Here is a 19,155-nt window from a genome sequence, read left to right as displayed (position 1 = left end):
AATGTTTTGATGTCACAATTTACATCTTTTTAATATTATGTATTATTAACAAATTCTTATAGGTATAGGTGGGCTTAATACTTTTAATTTTAATCTTTATACCAGTTATAAGTGATTTACTCACCATTATTATAATATTAGAGCATTCTGAATTTAACCATATATTTACTTTTATCAGTGAGTTTTATACTTTCATGTTTTAATGTTGCTAATTAACATCCTTTTGTTTCAACTTGAAGAAATCCCTTTAACATGCCTTGTAAGAACAGTCTAGTGGTGATAAATTCCTTCAGCTTTTATTTGTCTGGAAATTCTTTATCTCTCTTTCATTTCTGAAGGACTTTTATTGAGTACAGTATTCTTGTTTGGCAATCTTTTTTTTTTTTTTCCTTTCAGTACTTTGAATATCTCATCCCATTGCCTTCTGACCTGCAAGGTAGAATCCACTGATAGTCTTATGAGGGTTCCCTTGTAAGTAACAAGTTGCTTTTCCGTTGCTGTTTTTATGGTTCTTTGTCTTCAACTTTTGACAATTTAATTATACATGATACTCCTTGGACCGCCTAGATTTGGATGTTTGGTTTTCCCCCCCAAGGTTAGGGAAGTTTTCAGTCATTGTTGTTGTTCAGTTGTTAAGTCGTGTCCAACTCTTTGTGACCCCATGAACTGCAGCACGCCAGGCTTCAATGTCCTTCACTATCTCCCAGAGTTTGCTCAAATTCATGTCCATTGAGTCAATGATGCCATCCAACCATCTCATCCTCTGTCTCCGCCTTCTTGTCTAACCCTCAATCTTTCCTATTATTTCTTTGAATAAAGCCCTCCCCTTCTACATTTTTCTTTGAATAAAGCTCTACTCTTCTTCTAGGGGACGACAGAGGATGAGATGGTTGGATAGCATCACCGACTTGATGGACAGGAGTTTGAGCAAGCTCTGGGAGTTGGTGATGGACAGAGAGGCCTGGTGTGCTGCAATCTGTGGGGTCAAAAAGAGTCAGACACGACTGTGTGGCTGAACTGACTGAACTGACTCCTCTTCTAGGATTCTTATAATGTGTATATTGACCCATTTTCAGTGCCTTATAAGTCTCTTAAGCTATCTTCACTTCTTTTTTAGTCTTTTATTTTTTTTTCTTTTTGCTTCATTGTTTGGTTGTATTTCACTGCTCTGTCTCCTAATTCACTGATATTTTCATTTGATCTAGTCTGCTGTTGGACCTTTCTATTGAATTTTTCAGTTTAGTTATTTTATTCTTTATACTGTCTGTTTGGTACTTTTTAATATTGTCAATCTCTGTTGAAAAATCTTTCTTTGCTCACGCATTGCTTTCCTGACCTCTGTGAGCATCCTTCTGAGCATTATTTTAAACTCTTTGTCAGATAAATTTGTCTGTTTTATTAAGATCAATTTCTGGAGACTTTACTTGTTCTCTTGTTTGGAAAATATTCCCATGTTTCTTCATTTTCCTTGAATGCTTGTATTGGTTTTCATGCATTAGCTAAAACAGCACCTCTTTCAGTCTTGGCAGATTAGTCTTGTGTGGGAGATGAATCCTGTGTATTAACCCAGCCTGAATTCGTGGTTGCCTTGCAAACCTTTGTGATTGTCCAAGCCACTCTTTTTATTTCGTGCCTTTTAGTAGTTTAGGGTATGAGAAGACCCGTCAGCGTTCCAAAGGGAATGACTGTTGTGAGGCCTATGTACAGACTGATTAGAAGCCAGACCCTCAGGCAACAGCTGGGAAAGGATGCTCTCAAGCAGTTTCTGGGGAGAAACTGGGAGATTGGCGTATTTGTCTTCTCCCTTTCTACTGAATCTGGGTAGATAGCTGTGTGGTGGGGAGGCTATTCCTGAGCCCATTAAAAAGCTGCTTATTTCTTTGCTATAATCCAGTTTGACTTATTAACTGCAGGTACTGTTGGTAGTCAGAACCAGGTGATCTGGGGGCCCATCTCCCAGGCAGTATCTGCAAAAGTTGGGGCACAAGACATGTGCACCATCTCTCTTGAAACTCCTTCTAGAGAGATGATGGTGACCTGATTTTACTGTGGGAGTGAGCTGCATGGAGAAGGTGGGTGAGTGCCCACTGATTCCTTCAGGTTCCAGTTAGATGTCAATTAGGTAGGATCAGTTAGATTTCAATTAGTGTCAGAATCCTTAGAAAGCAGCTTGTAAAGTATGCAGTTAAAGCCTTTCTAGGGGAGGACTGAGAGATGGCCATTTTTGCTGCTCCTCCAGTCTTGAGACCTGAGGGGAATAGCTGTGGTTAATGTTCATGAGCCTGTAATTAGCTTCTTTGTTTGCCATAGTCCTGTAGGACTCATAGATTTTGGCTGTCAGAGATAGGAGTTTTAGGGGATCGTTACTCAGGGAGGAGCCTTAAAAGCTGGGACACTTGATGTGCTGCCTGTACTGTTTGTTCCTTAGGGAGGCGCTAGGAGTTTGGAGTTTATGCCTAATTGTATGGTGCTGTGCTTGGAGCGAGGTTAATGGTGAACTTCCTACCAAGTTCATTATGGATATTTTCTCTGTTACCCAATGTGTAGGAGTCATTCTTGTAGATTTCTGTAGTTTCTCAATTCCCAGATCTCTCAGAGAGAAGGGCTCTGTGTATAGCTGTACATTCACTGTGTGCACGGGAGGAGGAAAAGGGCCTCCTATGTCATCATTTTGGTCCAAAACAAAACAGAGAAAAAAGCCTCTTTAATTTCTATAGTAGTAATTAATTTGTTTCTTTCTTAAAAGATAACTTTTTTATAACCAGTATTCATTCATTTATTCACTTGGTAACCATTACTGAATTCTATTCTAGATGTTGGCAATACTGCAGTGAATTCAATAGAAAAAAAAAATCTCTTGTGCATACCTTTGAGTAGGGAGGATACAGAAAATAAATAACTAAACTTTATTACGTATCTTGTGGTGATAAGAGGTAAAAAGTCAAATACAATGATGAAAGGGGGATTAAGAGTGACAAGTGAGAGTGATCTCTCATAAAAGTTCTCCAGAGAGACCTCTCTGGTAAGGACACATTTCAGTTTAGAGTTGGAGGATGTGAGGTATGTAGAGATATAGAATGAAATAGAGGGAGGGTGTTCCAGGTTGCTGGAGGAGCAAGCAAAATATATGGAATTTGAAGACAGATTCATGTAGCTCCTGATATTATCCAGCAGTTAAGCCCAGGACTGAGGAAAGCAGGATAAAATATGTTTTCTGTTCTAATTTTTGCTGATGGCAAAGAAAAGGTGATAGCTTTCCCTTCTGTTTGTGATCCTAAAAAACACTGTCAGGAGATATATTAATTCTCTTTATGTTCAAATTTTAGGGCATGGCAACCCACCTTCAGGGGATCTTCCTAATCTAGGGATTCAACCCAGGTCTCCCACATTACAAGCAGTGGCTCAGACAGTAAAGAATCTGCCTGCAGTGTGAGAGACCTGGGTTCGTCACTTCAGTCGTGTCCGACTCTGTATAGAACCTAAGGAGATACCGTTTTGTTTTATTTTGCATATTGTTTGGTATAGAACAAGAGTAGCAAATACCTATTGGTTAATGACTGAATCAGACTAAACCATAAAGGATTAAGGAGGGGTGGAAATTTGGGGCAAATTGGAGAATTTATGCCCTGTGCAAAGGGAAGAACGTGGTTTATTGAGTATTGCCATGTGAGGATGTGAGCCTAGGTTTGAGTGTATTTTCTGTTTTTTTTCAGGTAAAGCTAGAAATTTGTGTTTTATGTGCTATTTCCTGATCTTTAAATATTGGAAACTAAGTAAAAACTTTTCAAAACACTCTTCAGGCCAGACAAAACATTCATCCAAGGAGAATCCGGCCCACAAGTTACAAGTTTGCAACTGTCTGTGGTGTAACACTGTAATTAATTTTTTACTGCCTCCTTAAAGGCTAGTGTAGGTTTAATACAACAAAATGCTGCAGAATTTCTGGATACAAATGCTTTTAACATGCTATTATACTATTGGACTTCCAGGTGGCGCTAGTGGTAAACAACTTGCCTGCCAATGCAGGAGACATAAGAGATGTGTGTTTGATCCCTGGATTGGCAAGATCCCCTGGAGGAGGGCATTGCAACCCACTCCAGTATTCTTGCCTGGAGAATCCCATGGACAGAGGACCCTGGCGGGCTACAGTCCATAGGATCGCACAGAGTCGAACACGACTGAAGTGACTTAGCACAGCACACATTATAGTATTGCTCTCCCTGGGTGGTGCTGAATATATTTATTCTTGTTGTCTTAGGGTATGGTCAGACAGGTCCACTGTCTCAGCGAGCTGGTTACGATGCTATTGCCTCTGCTGTTTCTGGTCTAATGCATATCACAGGACCTGAGGTAAGTATCTTTCTTTAGAATAGTCATAATTTTCCCCCTATTTATTCCAAAGGATTTTTCATCTTTATTGACCCCATAGGCTTAAACATGAGTCAATTTTAGAAAGAAACCATGGAAAGTGAATGCCTTTAAAAATGGAAGTGTTGAATGTACTTGATGCTAAATGTCAATGTGGCCCCATGGAAAATAACAGTCTTATTAGCAAGAAGCAATAGGTCAAGTGGTGGACACATTTTCCATATATGAGCATTATATTACTCAAGCTTAGTAAAGGCACTTTTGTGTGACCTTGGAATATTCCTGTGTGAAGTAGAATGGCTGACTAGACTAGTCTGCAGATGTCCAAGGGGACAGAGGAGCCTGGTGTGCTACACTCCCTGGGGTCGCAAAGAGTTGGACATGACTGAGCGACTCAACAACAACTTTCATTTGACCTATATACATAGTGGAGGGTTTCTTTTTCCCTCTGGAATATTGTAAATGGTTGTTTATTTTCAAATTTGTTACTTTTCGCCTTGGGTGTAGTTGTGTTTGATTATTACATGCATTGATTCTGATGTGAAAGAATTATTTGACTTTATAACACTCTTCTCCATGATGATGGGTTGGGAAGTTCCCCTGAAGTATATAGATGACCGAAATGTGGATAGTTTGATCAAAGAAAATGGACTCCTGGGGGAAACTAAACGTGTCATTAAATAAAGTAAAAAAAAAAAAAAAAGTGTGAACACACTGAATAAAAATACTAAAGACATAGGTAGTACATGTTCCCTGGTGGCTTAGATGGTAAAGAATCCGCCTGCAGGAGACCTGGGTTCGATCCCTGTGTTGGAAGGATGCCCTGGAGAAGGGAACGGCTACCCACTTCAGTATTCTTGCCCAGAGAATTCCATGGACAGAGGACCCCTGCCAGTCCATGGGGTCACAAAGAGTCAAACACAACTGAGTAACTTTCACACAATACATTTTCTAAGTAATAATTCACCTATACATTATGATACATTTAAACATCAAGAATTACATCAGTCAATGACAAAGATGTATTGACCATCTGTGTGTAGTGTTGTTTCAGATACCAGAAATAATTTGCTGTTACTCTATAAGTAACAGTTTGGTTGACTAGATTAGATATATACTCATGGAAAAGTTAAAAAATGATAGAAAATTACATAAAATTAAGCTAGGAGGATCCCCTGGAGAAGGGAATGTCTACCCACTCCAGTATTGTTGCCTAGAGAATTCCATGGACAGAGGAGCTTGGCGGGCCACAGTCCATGGGGTTGCAAACAGTTGGGTATGACTGTGTCACTAACACTTTCACTTTCAAATGGAACATTATGTAGCATTGTGACTTGCCTTTGTCACTTTGTATCTGAGTCTACAATGTGAATCTCCTTCCCTCTGTCCTTAATTCACCTGCTTCTCCTCAGAGAGAATCAGTGCCATCACTTTTCTTTTGCATGCTTTCAGAGGTGTTCTATTCAAAAACAAACACAATAGTCTTCTCCCGTCTTTTAAAAAACACAGTTGGTAGTATACTTTCTCAACATTTCTCCCAGGTTTTGGAGAGATAATTAACATACAGCAGTGTTTAAGGTGTACAGCATAATGATTTGACTTAAATACATGATGAAATGACCACAATAGATTTAGTGAACTATTGTCTCATACAGATACAGCATTAAAGAAATAGAAACATTTTTTCTTCTGTGATATGAGTACTCTTAGGATTTACTGTCTTAAGAACATTCATATATATGCTACAGCAGTGTTAATTATCTCTATCATGTTGTATGTTACATCCCTAGTACATATTTATCTTATAACTGAAAGTTTCTACCTTTAGACTGCCTTCATCCAGCTCCCACTTGTCACACCCGCTGCCTCTGGTATCTACAACCCGATCTCTTTTTCTATGACTTTGTTTTTGAAGTATGATTGACTTATAATGCTATGTTAGTTTCTGGGGTGCACCATAATGATTCAGTATTTGTATACATTTCAAAATGATCCCCTTGTTAAATCTAGTTGTTATCTGTTACAAAACAGCAGTATTATATAATTATTAACTATATTCCCCACACAGTACATTTCATACCTATGACTCATTTATTTTGTAACTCGAAGTTTGTACCTCTTAGTCTCCCTCATCTATTTCTTTCCTCTACCCAGCCTCCTTCTCTCTGGCAATCACTTGTTTGTTCCTTATATCTATAACTCTGATTCTGTTTAATTATGTTCATTCATTTGTTTTGTTTTTTAGTTTCCACAATTGAGTGAAGTCATACAGTATTTGTCTTTCTCTATCTGACTTATTTCATTTAGCATAATACTATTTAGGTGTAAAAGCACTTATTCAATTGTTTAAAATTTTGCCATTTTAAAAATTGAAGTATAGTTAATTTACAATGTTGTGTTTATTTCAGCTGTATAGTAAAGTGACAAATGAAAGAAAATGTTAGTCACTCAGTCGTATCCGACTCTTTTTGACCCCATGGACTGTGGCCTGCCAGGGTTCTCTGCCATGAAATTCTCTAGGCAAGACTACTGGAATGGGTTGCTATTTCCTTCTCCAGGGGATCTTCCCAACCCAGGGATCGGACCTGGGTCTCCTGCCTTGCAGGCAAATTCTTTACTGTCTGAGCTATATATATATGTGTATATATGTGTGTGTATATATATATATAATTGTGTATATATATATTATTGTATATATATATTAATTTTTGGGTTCTTTTCCATTATACATTATTACAAGATATTGAATGTAGTTCCCTGTACTATAATGATAGTACCTTGTTTACCTATTATATATATATTAGTGTGTGTATGTTTATTCCAATCTCCTAATTTATCTTCTTCCAGTTATCTTATTTCATAACCATAAGTTTATTTTCTATGTCTTTGAGTCTATTTCTGTTTTGTAAATAAGTTCATTCGTATCTTTTTTTTTTAGATTCCATATATAGGTGATATCATATGGTATTTGTCTTCCTCTGTCTTACTTAATACGATAATCTCTGGGTCCATCCATATTGCTGCAAATCGCATTTCATTCTTTTTGTGGCCAAGTAGTAGCCAATCTTGAATGGTTTTAAATCTCATAAAACGTGAAGTATACCTTATATATAACAAAATGAAGAATCTTAAAGGTATGGTTCAGTGATGTTTTACAAATATATATACCGGGATAAATACCACCCAGTTAAAGATACAGCATATTTCTGTCACTCCAGAGAGTTCCCTCATACCTCTTCCCAAACAATACCACCTCCTCCTAGAGGTAACTACTATTTTGACTTCTACTGCTGTAGACTAGTTTTACCTATTTTGGACTTGGGTAGATAGAATCCTGTAGTATATGCTTTTTAGTGTCTGGCTTATTTTGTTCAACACAAATTTTTTGAGGTTCACTAGATTGTTGTGGGTATCAGTGATGGTATAGTATTCTGTTGTGTGACTATACCACAATGTATCCATTGTTCTAAAAATGAATATTTGAGCTGTTTTCAGTTTTTGTCTATTTTTAATACACACTCGTTTCCCTTGGGTATATATACCTCGTAGTGGAACAGATGGGTTACAGGTTAGGTGTATATTTAACTTTAGTAATACTGCCAATTTTCCAAAAATGTACCAGTTTTCCAAAATGGAAAAGAAAATAAGGAAACTCAATTCCAGTGACTGATATTAATACTGCTGATATTTATTATTGAAGCTTATTTGAATGTTCAGCTATTATTCCATAGAACTTATATCAGTGTAATTCTACTTTGCTTTTCTCACATTTGGCCCCTAAACGGAAGGAAACCCAGAGAAAGAAATTTCTCTGTAAAATTTATATAAGAATGCAAAAATCCTCAAATTTCTCTAAAACTTTTTTTTTCTAAAGCAGTCTTCTAGTAAGAGATTTCACACATGAGTCTTCCTGCCCCCATACTAACAATACCAATTTTTCAAGAAATAACCTGTATTTCTTGTGAGAGGAGAAGCCTCCCCTATTTAGGTTAAGTTGTTTTTTTTTTATTTCAGAGAAAGCATTCATTTTAGAAGTATTCTCTTATTCTGAATTATCTAATGTTTGCTAAAAATTTCTTTATTCTGTAAGGGGTCATGTAATCTCATGTCATTTAAGATGTCAGTTTTATTCTCTATCTCTGTCTGTTTTTTGGTAATTCGAATGACCTTGAAAAATTTATCTTCTCTTTTTTCTAGAAAGTTCTTCAGAAATTTAACACATTTATGTTTAGTGATTGATGAGCTTTCATATGATAAAAATCAACTGTTACTTTAAAGTCTGAAAGAGAATAGCAATAGAGATATCCTTCAGTTTGAATTCATCTACAAATTGAAAAGAACAATAGAGGGAGGATTAGGTAGGAAGCGATTTATTTTTGCTTGACTCCATGAAACAGTTAAAAAATACGAGCCTGAAGTATCTGTTTACAATCTGTAGTTTTGTGCATTTTTTCTTTTTTGCGATCTCATTTTCCTCTGATGTTTTCTTTTGATCGGACAGTCTGGGAAGATTTTCTCATCTAGAAAATTACTTGTTGGGATTACAGGGACTAAGGAATGAGGAGGCAGGTGTCTTCCCTTTATCAGGGTAAGGAAGCTCAGCACTTATGTCTGGTTGGAAGTGAGGATTCCTAATGGTCAATAGCCCTTGTTATAGAGGCTGTTATTATTCCTATCTTTTTAAACGGTCCAGTAAATGCAATCAAAATAGGAATAAATTATTTTTGTTTAACATTTTATTTAATCAACTTGTTTCTTTCTGTTGATTCCCTTGATATTGTCAGTATCATATTGAACTGGGTCCCTGCTTGTTTCACATGGCAGAGCAAGAAGATTATTATAGCTCATCTATATATAGCACTGGTATGCTTGGAACTATAATACTGAGTTGGTTTATAAGCACCAAAGATGCCGTAGAAATGTCAACAAATTGGACACATTCCAGAGAAATGTGAAAAAAAAATCTTTATTTTTAAAAAACTAGAAAGAGAAAAGTAAATATAAACAGTTTATTTAAATGTTGTAGGACAAAAAGGACATTTGTGTATAAATGAATACCAACATAGAAAGGGAGTATAGATTGGGATCATTGTTTTGAAATATTGTCCATGGATAATATTTGCTTCTTTCAAATTTTCTCAGCTGGAAGATGCTTACTCTTAGCATCTTTCTTGATGGTCCTATGTAATTTTCATTCTGTTGCTAATTGTATATCTGTATGTCTGTCAGACTTTAGAATGTAAGTGCCTTAATTCAGGGAGAGTGTCTTTGGGATGCTTACTTTTGTATCCCTGGGGTATAACACAGATCTACTACAGAGTTTGTGCTTATTGATTTATTTTTTTGGTTTGGTTTGGTTGGTGCTTATTGATATTTTTTTGTATCCCTAGGGTATAACACAGATCACTACAGAGTTGGTGCTTATTGATTATTTGTTATATATGAATTTGGAATCTTTAAGGATTCAACTTCAGTTTGATAGTAAGAGGTTGATACGTGTAGCAACAACCATGGCATTCTAGATCCCTTTTCGAGTCCTTTAAGGGACTTACTTAAATGAAAAAGGAGTCTTTTCTATCGAGTAGAACACTTCATACAAGCCTCATGCTCAAAAAATATGAATAGACAACTTTTGGGTTGTGACTGGAAAAATGTGGTGAAAATACTTGGAAAACCCCTCAGCTTGACATGATTAAAAATCATTTAAAAAACTTTCTTCCTAATGTTTTTGCTTTCTGAATCTTATGAAAGAAAAAAACCTCTTTTTTAAATCTCAGTAAGTGGTTACTTTTGAGAGCATTGTGTTCATTTTGAGTCATCATGCTTTGAAAAAGTGTTACAATCAGAGAAAATCCTAAAAAGAATGGCCAAAATTATCCCAGGAGTATAAAATAATTCTTCAGGGAGAATGTCTGTAGAACTGGATTTGTTTGCCATAGATAAGGCAAAGAAATGATTTGAGTACTGTTTTCATCTATTGATATTTTGGAGGATGTGAAATAACAATTATTATTATTTAAAGAACAAGGAATAAGAGAAAATGAGCTCATAGCAGAGAAGACATTTTAGTTAGCTGAATGAAGAGCTTTATGACCATTACGGTATTGAACATTGTCGTGTGTAAGGAAACTGGTCATGCAATTTCTATTAGCATGGTGGAATGGAAAGATATTGTCCTGGCTTGAAATCCTAGTTCCATTTAACATTTCTGAGCCTTGTTTTTTCATTTGTAAAAATGAGAGTACTAACACACATCCTGGAAAATGTACTCAGATTAAATGAGATAATGTGTAGGCAAACACCTGGGAAATAATGCTAGCTCCTTTTTCCTGTCTGGTGCATGCCTGGCATGTATTAGATACTCAATAACTGCTCTGTTTCCTCTGGAGATCTTTAAGGAGAGAGGGATAAGCATCTTCCTGGATGATTTAGTAATTTACCTGCCTAAAGGCAGGAAGTTGGGCCAAATGATCCTTTGAGAATTTTTCAGCTTTTAGGGTCTTTATGTGCTGTTTATTTTGGAAACTAATGCAGTAGAATTTTTTTCTTCCTTTTTCTAAAGTTCTTTTGTAGGAAAGATTGGGTAGTCAAGGATATAGTATTTGATTCATATTGTAACTTTTACATAGTAAAAAGAAAGATGCAGAGTGTCTTGAATGACTGTATTATAGAGAATTTTTACAACAAGTTATTGGGAACTTAAATTCTGAGCTAGTGTCTTTCCTGGGAGATTAGACTGCATGACAAATAACAGTGTATACCCTGAACTCAAGCATTTTTATCTAAGTAAAATTAGGGTAAAGTGACTATGAGCTGACTGTGGCTCAGATCATGAACTCCTTATTACCAAATTCAGACTTAAATTAAAGAAAGTAGGGAAAACCACTAGACCATTCAGGTATGACCTAAATCAAATCCCTTACCATTATACAGTGGAGGTGAGAAATAGATTCAAGGGATTAGATCTGATAGACCAAGTGCCTGAAGAACTATGGATGAAGGTTCGTGACATTGTATAGGAGGCAGAGATCAAGACCATCCCCAAGAAAGAGAAATGCAAAAAGGCAAAATTGTTGTCTGAGGAGGCCTTACAAGTAGCTGAGAAAAGAAGAGAAGCGAAAGGCAAAGGAGAAAAGGAAAGATATACCCATTTGAATGCAGAGTTCCAAAGAATAGCAAGGAGAGATAAGAAAGCCTTCCTCAGTGATCAGTGCAAAGAAATAGAGGAAAACAATAGAATAGGAAAGACTAGAGATCTCTTCAAGAAAATTAGAGATACCAAGGGAACATTTCATGCAAGGATGGGCACAATAAAGGACAGAAATGATATGGACCTAATAGAAGCAGAAGATACTAAGAAGAGGTGGCAAGAATACACAGAAGAACTATACAAAAAAGATCTTCAAGACCCAGATAATCACGATGGTGTGATCACTCACCTAGAGCCAGACATCCTGGAATGCGAAGTCAAGTGGGCCTTAGGAAGCATCACTACGAACAAAGCTAGTGGAGGTGATGGAATTCCAGTGGAGCTATTTCAAATCCTAAAAGATGATGCTGTGAAAGTGCTGCACTCAATATGCCAGCAAATTTGGAAAGCTCAGCAGTGGCCACAGGACTGGAAAAGGGCGGTTTTCATTCCAATCCCAAAGAAAAGCAATGCCAAAGAATGTTCAAACTACTGCACAGTTGCTCTCATCTCACATGCTAGTAAAGTAATGCTCAAAATTCTCCAAGCCAGGCTTCAATAGTATGTGAATTGTGAACTTCCAGATGTTCAAGCTGGATTTAGAACAGGCAGAGGAACCAGAGATCAAATTGCCAACATCCACTGGATCATCGAAAAAGCAAGAGAGTTCCAGAAAAACATCTATTTCTGCTTTTTTGACTATGCCAAAGCCTTTGACTGTGTGGATCACAAGAGACTGTGGAAAATTCTTAAAGAGATGGGCATGTCAGACCACCTTACCTGCCTCCTGAGAAATTTGTATGCAGGCCAGGAAGCAACAGTTAGAATTGGACATGGAACAACAGAGTGGTTCCAAATCGGGAAAGGAGTACTTCAAGGCTGTATATTGTCACCCTGCTTATTTAATTTATATGCAGAGTATATCATGAGAAATGCTGGGCTGGAGGAAGCACAAGCTGGAATCAAGATTGCTGCGAGAAATATCAATAACCTCAGATATGCAGATGACACCACCCTTATGGCAGAAAGCAAAGAACTAAAGAGCCTCTTGATGAAAGTGAAAGAGGAGAGTGAAAAAGTTGGCTTAAAAGTCAACATTAATAAAACTAAGAGAGTAGCATCTGGTCCCATCACTTCATGGTAAATAGATGAGGAAACAGTAGAAACAGTGAGAGACTTTATTTTGGGGGGCTCCAAAATCACTGCAGATGATGACTGCAGTCATGAAATTAAAAGATGCTTGCTCCTTGGAAGAAAAGTTATGACCAACACAGACAGCATATTAAAAAGCAGAGACATTAGTTTGCCAACAAAGGTCCGTCTAGTCAAAGCTATGGTTTTTCCAGTAGTCACATATGGATGTGAGAGTTGGACTATAAAGAAAGCTGAGCACCGAAGAATCGATGCTTTTGAACTGTGGTGTTGGAGAAGACTCTTGAGAGTCTCTTGGACTGCAAGGCGATCCCACCAGTCCATCCTAAAGGAGATCAGCCCTGGCTGTTCTTTGGAAGGACTGATGTCAAAGCTGAAACTCCAATACTTTGGCCACCTCATGTGAAGAGTTGACTCATTGGAAAAGACCCTGATGCTGGGAAGGATTGGGGGCAGGAGGTGAAGGGGACGACAGAGGATGAGATGGCTGGATGGCATCACCGACTTGATGGACATGAGTTTGTGTAAATTCCAGGAGTTTGTGATGGACAGGTAGGCCTGGCGTGCTGCATTTCACGGGGTTGCAAAGAGTCGGACACGAATGAGCGACTGAACTGAACTGAACTGAACTGTTACTACATGGCTTGTATATGCATCAAAATATTTTGTCTATATATGTTGTCTTGTATCTATAAATAGACACAAGTCTATTTAACTTGTGTGCTTTTTAATATAAAAAGTAGAAATACAACATAAAAAAAAGGGGTCATTATTGACCTTCTTAAGCAGTATGTCCTAGAATCTCATTATAATTTGTTGGAAGAAGTGGGTTTAGACTGATATGTAGACTTTTGGAAATCAAGCAATATTTTTATTTTACTAAATTTTAATTCTAATAATCAACAGTAGAATGATTTTTTTCATGGTCACTTAGAAACTGCTTTAAGTATATTAAGTTAGTGTAGCCTTTTTGTAAGAACAATTTGTGATGGTTTTTCTAAATAACTAAAACAAGTATGCGTATCATCAACAAAGGTATAAGAAGGAGATTCTACTTAAGAGTTAAGACATGCAGTTATAGTTAGAGGAGAAAGTACAATATAAAAATATTAAGAGTCCTCCCAGTTACTCACTTTACATATTCATTTGTATATTTCTCCATTCTCACTGTTTCAATGTTATTTTCTTATACCATCTCATACCACATGTGTTAAAAACTCATTACAAGTAAAACCTGAACATTAGCAGAAAAACTAGGTTAAATCTGAATGAAATGTGCAGTTTAGTTAATAGTGTCATTGTTATTGTTGTTATTTGGTCGCTAAGTTGTGTCCAACTCTTTTGCCACCCCACAGATTGTACTCTGCCAGGCTCCTCTGTCCATGGGATTTCCCAGTGGATTTCCCATTGGAGTGGGTTGCCATTTCCTTCTCAAAGAAATTTTCCCAACCCAGGGATTGAACTGTGAGGAATCCGTTAAGGCTGTTATCTTGTCACCCTGCTTGTTTAATTTTCATGCAGAGTGCATGCATGTGTGCTGTCACTTCAGTCGTGTTCAACTCTATGCGACCCTGTGGACTGTAGCCCACCAGTCTCCTCTGCCCATGGGATTCTCCAGGCCAGAATACTGGAGTGGGTTGCCATGCCCTCTTCCAGGGCATCTTTCTGACCCAGGGATTGAACTTGCATCTCTATGTCTCTGGTATTGGTTCTTTACCACTAGTGCCACCTGGGAAGCCCCTATATGCAGAGTACATCATGTGAAATGCTGGGCTGGAAGACTCACAAGCTAGAATCAAGATTGCTGGGAGTCAAGATTGCCGGGAGAAATATCAACAACCTCAGTTATGCAGATGATAGGACTTTAATGGCAGGAAGTAAAGAGGAACTAAAGAGTCTCTTGATGAGGGTGAAAGAGGAGAGTGAAAATACTGGCTTAAAAATCAACATTCAAAAAACAAAGATCATGGCATCCAGTCCTATCACTTTATGGCAAATAGATGGGGAAACTATAGAAACAGTGACAGATTTCATTTTCTTGGGCTCCAAAATTACTGTGGATGGTGACTGCAGACAGAAAATTATGAGGCTTGCCCCTTGGAAGAAAAGCGATGACAAACCTAGTCAGTGTGTTAAAATCCAGAGACATCACTTTGCCGATAAAGATTCTTTTAGTCAAAGCTCTAGTTTTTGTAACAGTCAGAGCTCTAGTAGTCATGTATGGATGTGAGAGCTGGACCATAAAGAAAGCTGAGCACCAAAGAATTGATGTTTCGAACTGTGGTGCTGGAGAAGACTCTTGCGAGTCTCTTGGACAGCAAGGAGATCAAACCAGTTGGTCCTTAATGAAATCAACCCTGAATATTCATTAGAAGGACTGATGCTGAAGCTGAAGCTGAAGCTTCAGTACTTTGGCCACCTGATGCAAACAGCCAACTCATTGGAAAAGACTTTAATGCTGGGAAAGATTCAGGGCCAGAGGAGGAGGGCAACAGAGGATGAGTTGGTTGGATGGCATTAGTGACTCAATGAACATGAATTTGAGCAAACTCAGGGAGATAGTGAAGGAACGGGAAGCCTAGCGTGCTGCAGTTCATGGGGTTGCAAAGAGTTGGATACAACTTAGTGACTGAACAGCAACTACTATATTAGCAGGTGGATACTTTACCACTGAGCCACCAGGGAAACCCTAATAGTATCATACCACTGTTAATTTTTGGTTTTGATCATTGTATTGGGTTGGCCAAAACGTTTGTTCAGATTTTTCCATAAGATGGTACAGAAAACCTGAATAAACTTTTCTGGCCAACCCAATACTATGATTTTGTAAAGCGTTAACATTAGAGGAAACTAGATGAAGGGTATAGGAACTTTCTGTACTATGCTTGCAACTTTTCTCTAAGTATAAAATTGTCTTTAAATTTAAAATTTGAAACGTAAAATCTGAATTATTTATTTAAAAAATGGAATTTGACAGTTTCAAATGGCAGAAATGTTTGTGGTTTTTACTGATATTTTTAGAAAATTATTCAATCTAGAGAAGAAGGCGGCAAAAAAAAAAAAAGTATTCACCTGTAAAGGTGTTCATTTGTTTCCTTTACATCACAATCTCTTTAATTAAAAAATTAAGAACATAAAAAAGATTATTTCCCAGACACAATTTAAGAGTGTTGAACATTTTCTTCATGTCCCCGTATCTATTCTCACTACTTTCAGAGTTTGCCAAATGAAATAGATTTTTTTAAAGGAAGGAAAGGAGAGAGGGGAACAGGAAGAATGATGTTTTTCCTAAGTTACTTGTTATAACTTTGTCTGGTTAAAAAGAACATAAGAAGCTAAATCATTGCTGGCAGATACTCAATAAAAAGGCATAAATTTGAAAAGTCATCAAGCATTTTTCTCCTTAGTCATATTACTCAATCTAATTACTTCATAAAACAACAAAAACGTTAAAACTTCTTAAAAGAAGTTGGTTTCATTTCCAGAATAAAAAGTTATTCTTAAATACATCCATGTCTCTATGTCATATTTTTTATTTTGCAATGAGTCATTCATTATACAAATGTAATCTAAAGAAAATTTTGTTGTTACTCTGGAGCACATGAGTTTTTTCCATGATCTATTATGAATTCCACCATTTACTAACTGCATAACCTTTGGGAAGTTCTTAGCCTTTGTTAGTTTTTTCTCAATTGTAAAATGTTGGTAACAAAATATACTTCATCAGTTGGCATTAAGATTAAAGAAGAAAAGTTGTATAAAAAAGCACTTTATGAATATAAAAGACTGTATAAATGCAACTTTTTAAAGCTACGTGGGGTGGTGATAGAAGACCCTCCAGAAAGATTTGAAATGGCTCAGGGGAGAGAGACAATATGGGAACTTCAATCAAGATAGAGGAAAGAGGGAATGTACGTATTCAAAAGATCCTTAGAAATTTGAATTCATAGAATTTGGTTACTGATTGGTAAAGGAGGGATTAAAATTAAATCAATTTGGGGAAAAATCAACAGTAAATTAAGTTTCTTAATATGATGGTAATATTTTGATTATGAAAGCAACTGTAAGTATGACTTGCAGCCCTAGTTAGGAAAAGAATCTTTAAGTAGAAATAGAGCAATACAGAGAACATAAAATGGTATATTCAGATCACACGAGGGTTTTAATGAATAGGAAGAACACGGTCACCACGGTCCCTGCCTTCACACTTCATGAGTACAGAGTCTGGAACTACAGTGTCTGAACCTCCTGTTCCAAATAAGTAATCTACTCGAACCATTCATCGATGCTAAAAAAAAAAAAAAAAAAATGCTTAAAATGACAATCACAAATTTTCACAGAGTAACACTTCCTCTACATGAAGAAAATTCTGTTTAATGGCTGAAACATGAACCTAAAAGCTGTAGATTTACCTGTAGGCACCTTCACTTTTTCACCTATAAATGGGCACACAAAAAAATCTATCACCTATGTGACTTAGTGACTCTACTAAGTCCTTTAACCAAAATCACCTCTTTTTAGAATTTGAAAAGATTCTATAGTTAATTCCTCTTATCAGTGGAGGCAGAGAAGCAGCAAAGCATACAGGTGTTAAAAGATCAGCCTCTGCTACTTATTGGCAAAGAGATCCCTGGTGAGACAGAGAAAAGAGAGTTAGCATTGTAAATGCACTACAGCAACAAGAGAAAGTTTTTACATGTTTCACCTAGAGCCTGGAACATTTTTATTAACCACAATCTAAAAGGCTCAAAGTTCTAATCTATCTCTCACTCACACACTTCCTTCTCAACACCGACAAAGCACAAGTCAGAAGCCAAAAACATAATAAAATGGGATGCCAGGAGGAAGGAAGTAAAGAAAGATTTAAGATGAGGGAGAAGAGAGTCCATTCTCCTGATTCACTTGTACATCAGGCAACTTATGGAGAAATGTAACAAACTGACTCGTGCCATTCTCTGGATTCCATGTGGATGCTTGCTTACCCAACACTATGAATTTCTTTCTAATAATAAAGCTTTCTGCCCTGCCAAACTTTAAAGGTAACAACTTAGAGATATCAGACTTACAGAATGCAACATCCTATGCCACACTTTATTTATTTATTTTTTTTAAATTTTTTTATGTGCCACACTTTAAAATCAGTATCTAACTAACTTTTTGCACAGCCCTTAGGAGGAAGCAATCCTTGTTATAGATGAGAAACTAAGGAACAGCTAGGTTGAGTAAATAGTAGAAGATGTAATAAGCATTTAGAAGCTAGGTTGGGAGGAGACCCCAAATCAACTGACCCTGAATCCACTGCCTCTAGCACATTACTGGATTCAACTGCCTTTCTTAAGCCTTCATGACCAGGTTTGGGTTCTTAACTATTTTGTATTTAGTAAACCAGTAAGAAACTACCTTCAGGTCTCCTGGGTGTTCATAGTGTCATGTATGTACAACTTCATGCTCTTCAAAATGCCTGAAGTGGTTACGTTTAACTCTCAGTAATGATTCTGTAAGTACCGATCAGTGCTATCAGGGCTTCCCTGATAGTTCAGTTGGTAAAGAATCCGCCTGCAATGCAGGAGACGCCAGTTCGATTCTTGGGTTGGGAAGATCCGCTGGAGAATGGATAGGCTATGCACTCCAGTATTCTTGGGCTTCCTTTGTGGCTCAGCTAGTAAAGAATCTGCCTGCAATGCAGGAGACCTGGGTTTGATCCCTGGGTTGGGAAGATCCCCCAGAGAAGAGAAAGGCAACCCACTCCAATATTCTGACTTGGAGAATTCCATGGACCATATAGTCCATGGGGTCGCAAAGAGTTGGACATGACTGAGTGACTTTCACTTTCACAAGTACCAACAGTATCCCCATTTTAGTGGATAAATTAACTTGTCAAAGTCATAGAGAGCAAAAGGTACAACTAGAACTAGAACTAGAACTCAGGAATTCTGACCCCAAAGCTTCTGTTCTTTTCACTACTATCTTGCCTCCATATATTATCCTAATTCCAATGTTCATCATCACTCCTCTTCAGACAATCCCTAGAAAGCAAATTTTTTTTTTATTTGTTTATATTTCTTGTCCATTCTGCACAACATGGGGGATCTTAGTTCCCTACCCACGGGTCAAATCTGCACCCCTTACATTGGAAATGCAGAGTCTCAACCACTAGACCACTGGGAAAGTCCAAAAGCAAAAATTTTTAATGTGTGAGTTGATTTGTCATTTCTACTACATTGTTATTAAGAAATAATCAGTTCTGATGTAGCAGAGTTTGTTCCACAAAATGTAAGTGAATGGCAAGCAGTCGAATGCATCTACAGAGAAACATACTTGAACCACTCTGAAAAATGTAAACCAGAACTTCTTCAGAAAATAACTGGAAGAGTCGATTCACTGAGAGCCTGCTAAACTAAAAAGTAGAAAAAACTACAGATTTTCAAAGATACCTTAACACACCA

General features: G+C 37.2%; 1 protein-coding gene across 24 annotated transcripts in view; it reads left to right on the top strand.

Moving 5' to 3' along the window:
• SUGCT (succinyl-CoA:glutarate-CoA transferase) overlaps nt 1-19,155 on the top strand; it is a 714,763-nt gene that overhangs the window by 63,906 nt on the left and 631,702 nt on the right. For all 24 annotated transcript variants that reach the window (XR_014067752.1, XR_014067751.1, XR_014067749.1 and 21 more), the window contains exon 7: nt 4,259-4,350. Coding sequence is in view for 13 of the 24 variants with exons in the window: in XM_081537409.1 (XP_081393535.1) it covers nt 4,259-4,350 (92 nt within the window). In the remaining 11 variants the exon portion in view is untranslated. The remainder of the gene's footprint in view (nt 1-4,258; nt 4,351-19,155) is intronic.

Source organism: Giraffa tippelskirchi, chromosome 10 (genome assembly GCF_054371585.1).
Source record: "Giraffa tippelskirchi isolate mGirTip1 chromosome 10, T2T-mGirTip1v1.2.pri, whole genome shotgun sequence".
In the NCBI taxonomy this organism is placed as follows: Eukaryota; Metazoa; Chordata; class Mammalia; order Artiodactyla; family Giraffidae; genus Giraffa; species Giraffa tippelskirchi.
This window is presented reverse-complemented; position numbering and strand designations above follow the sequence as displayed.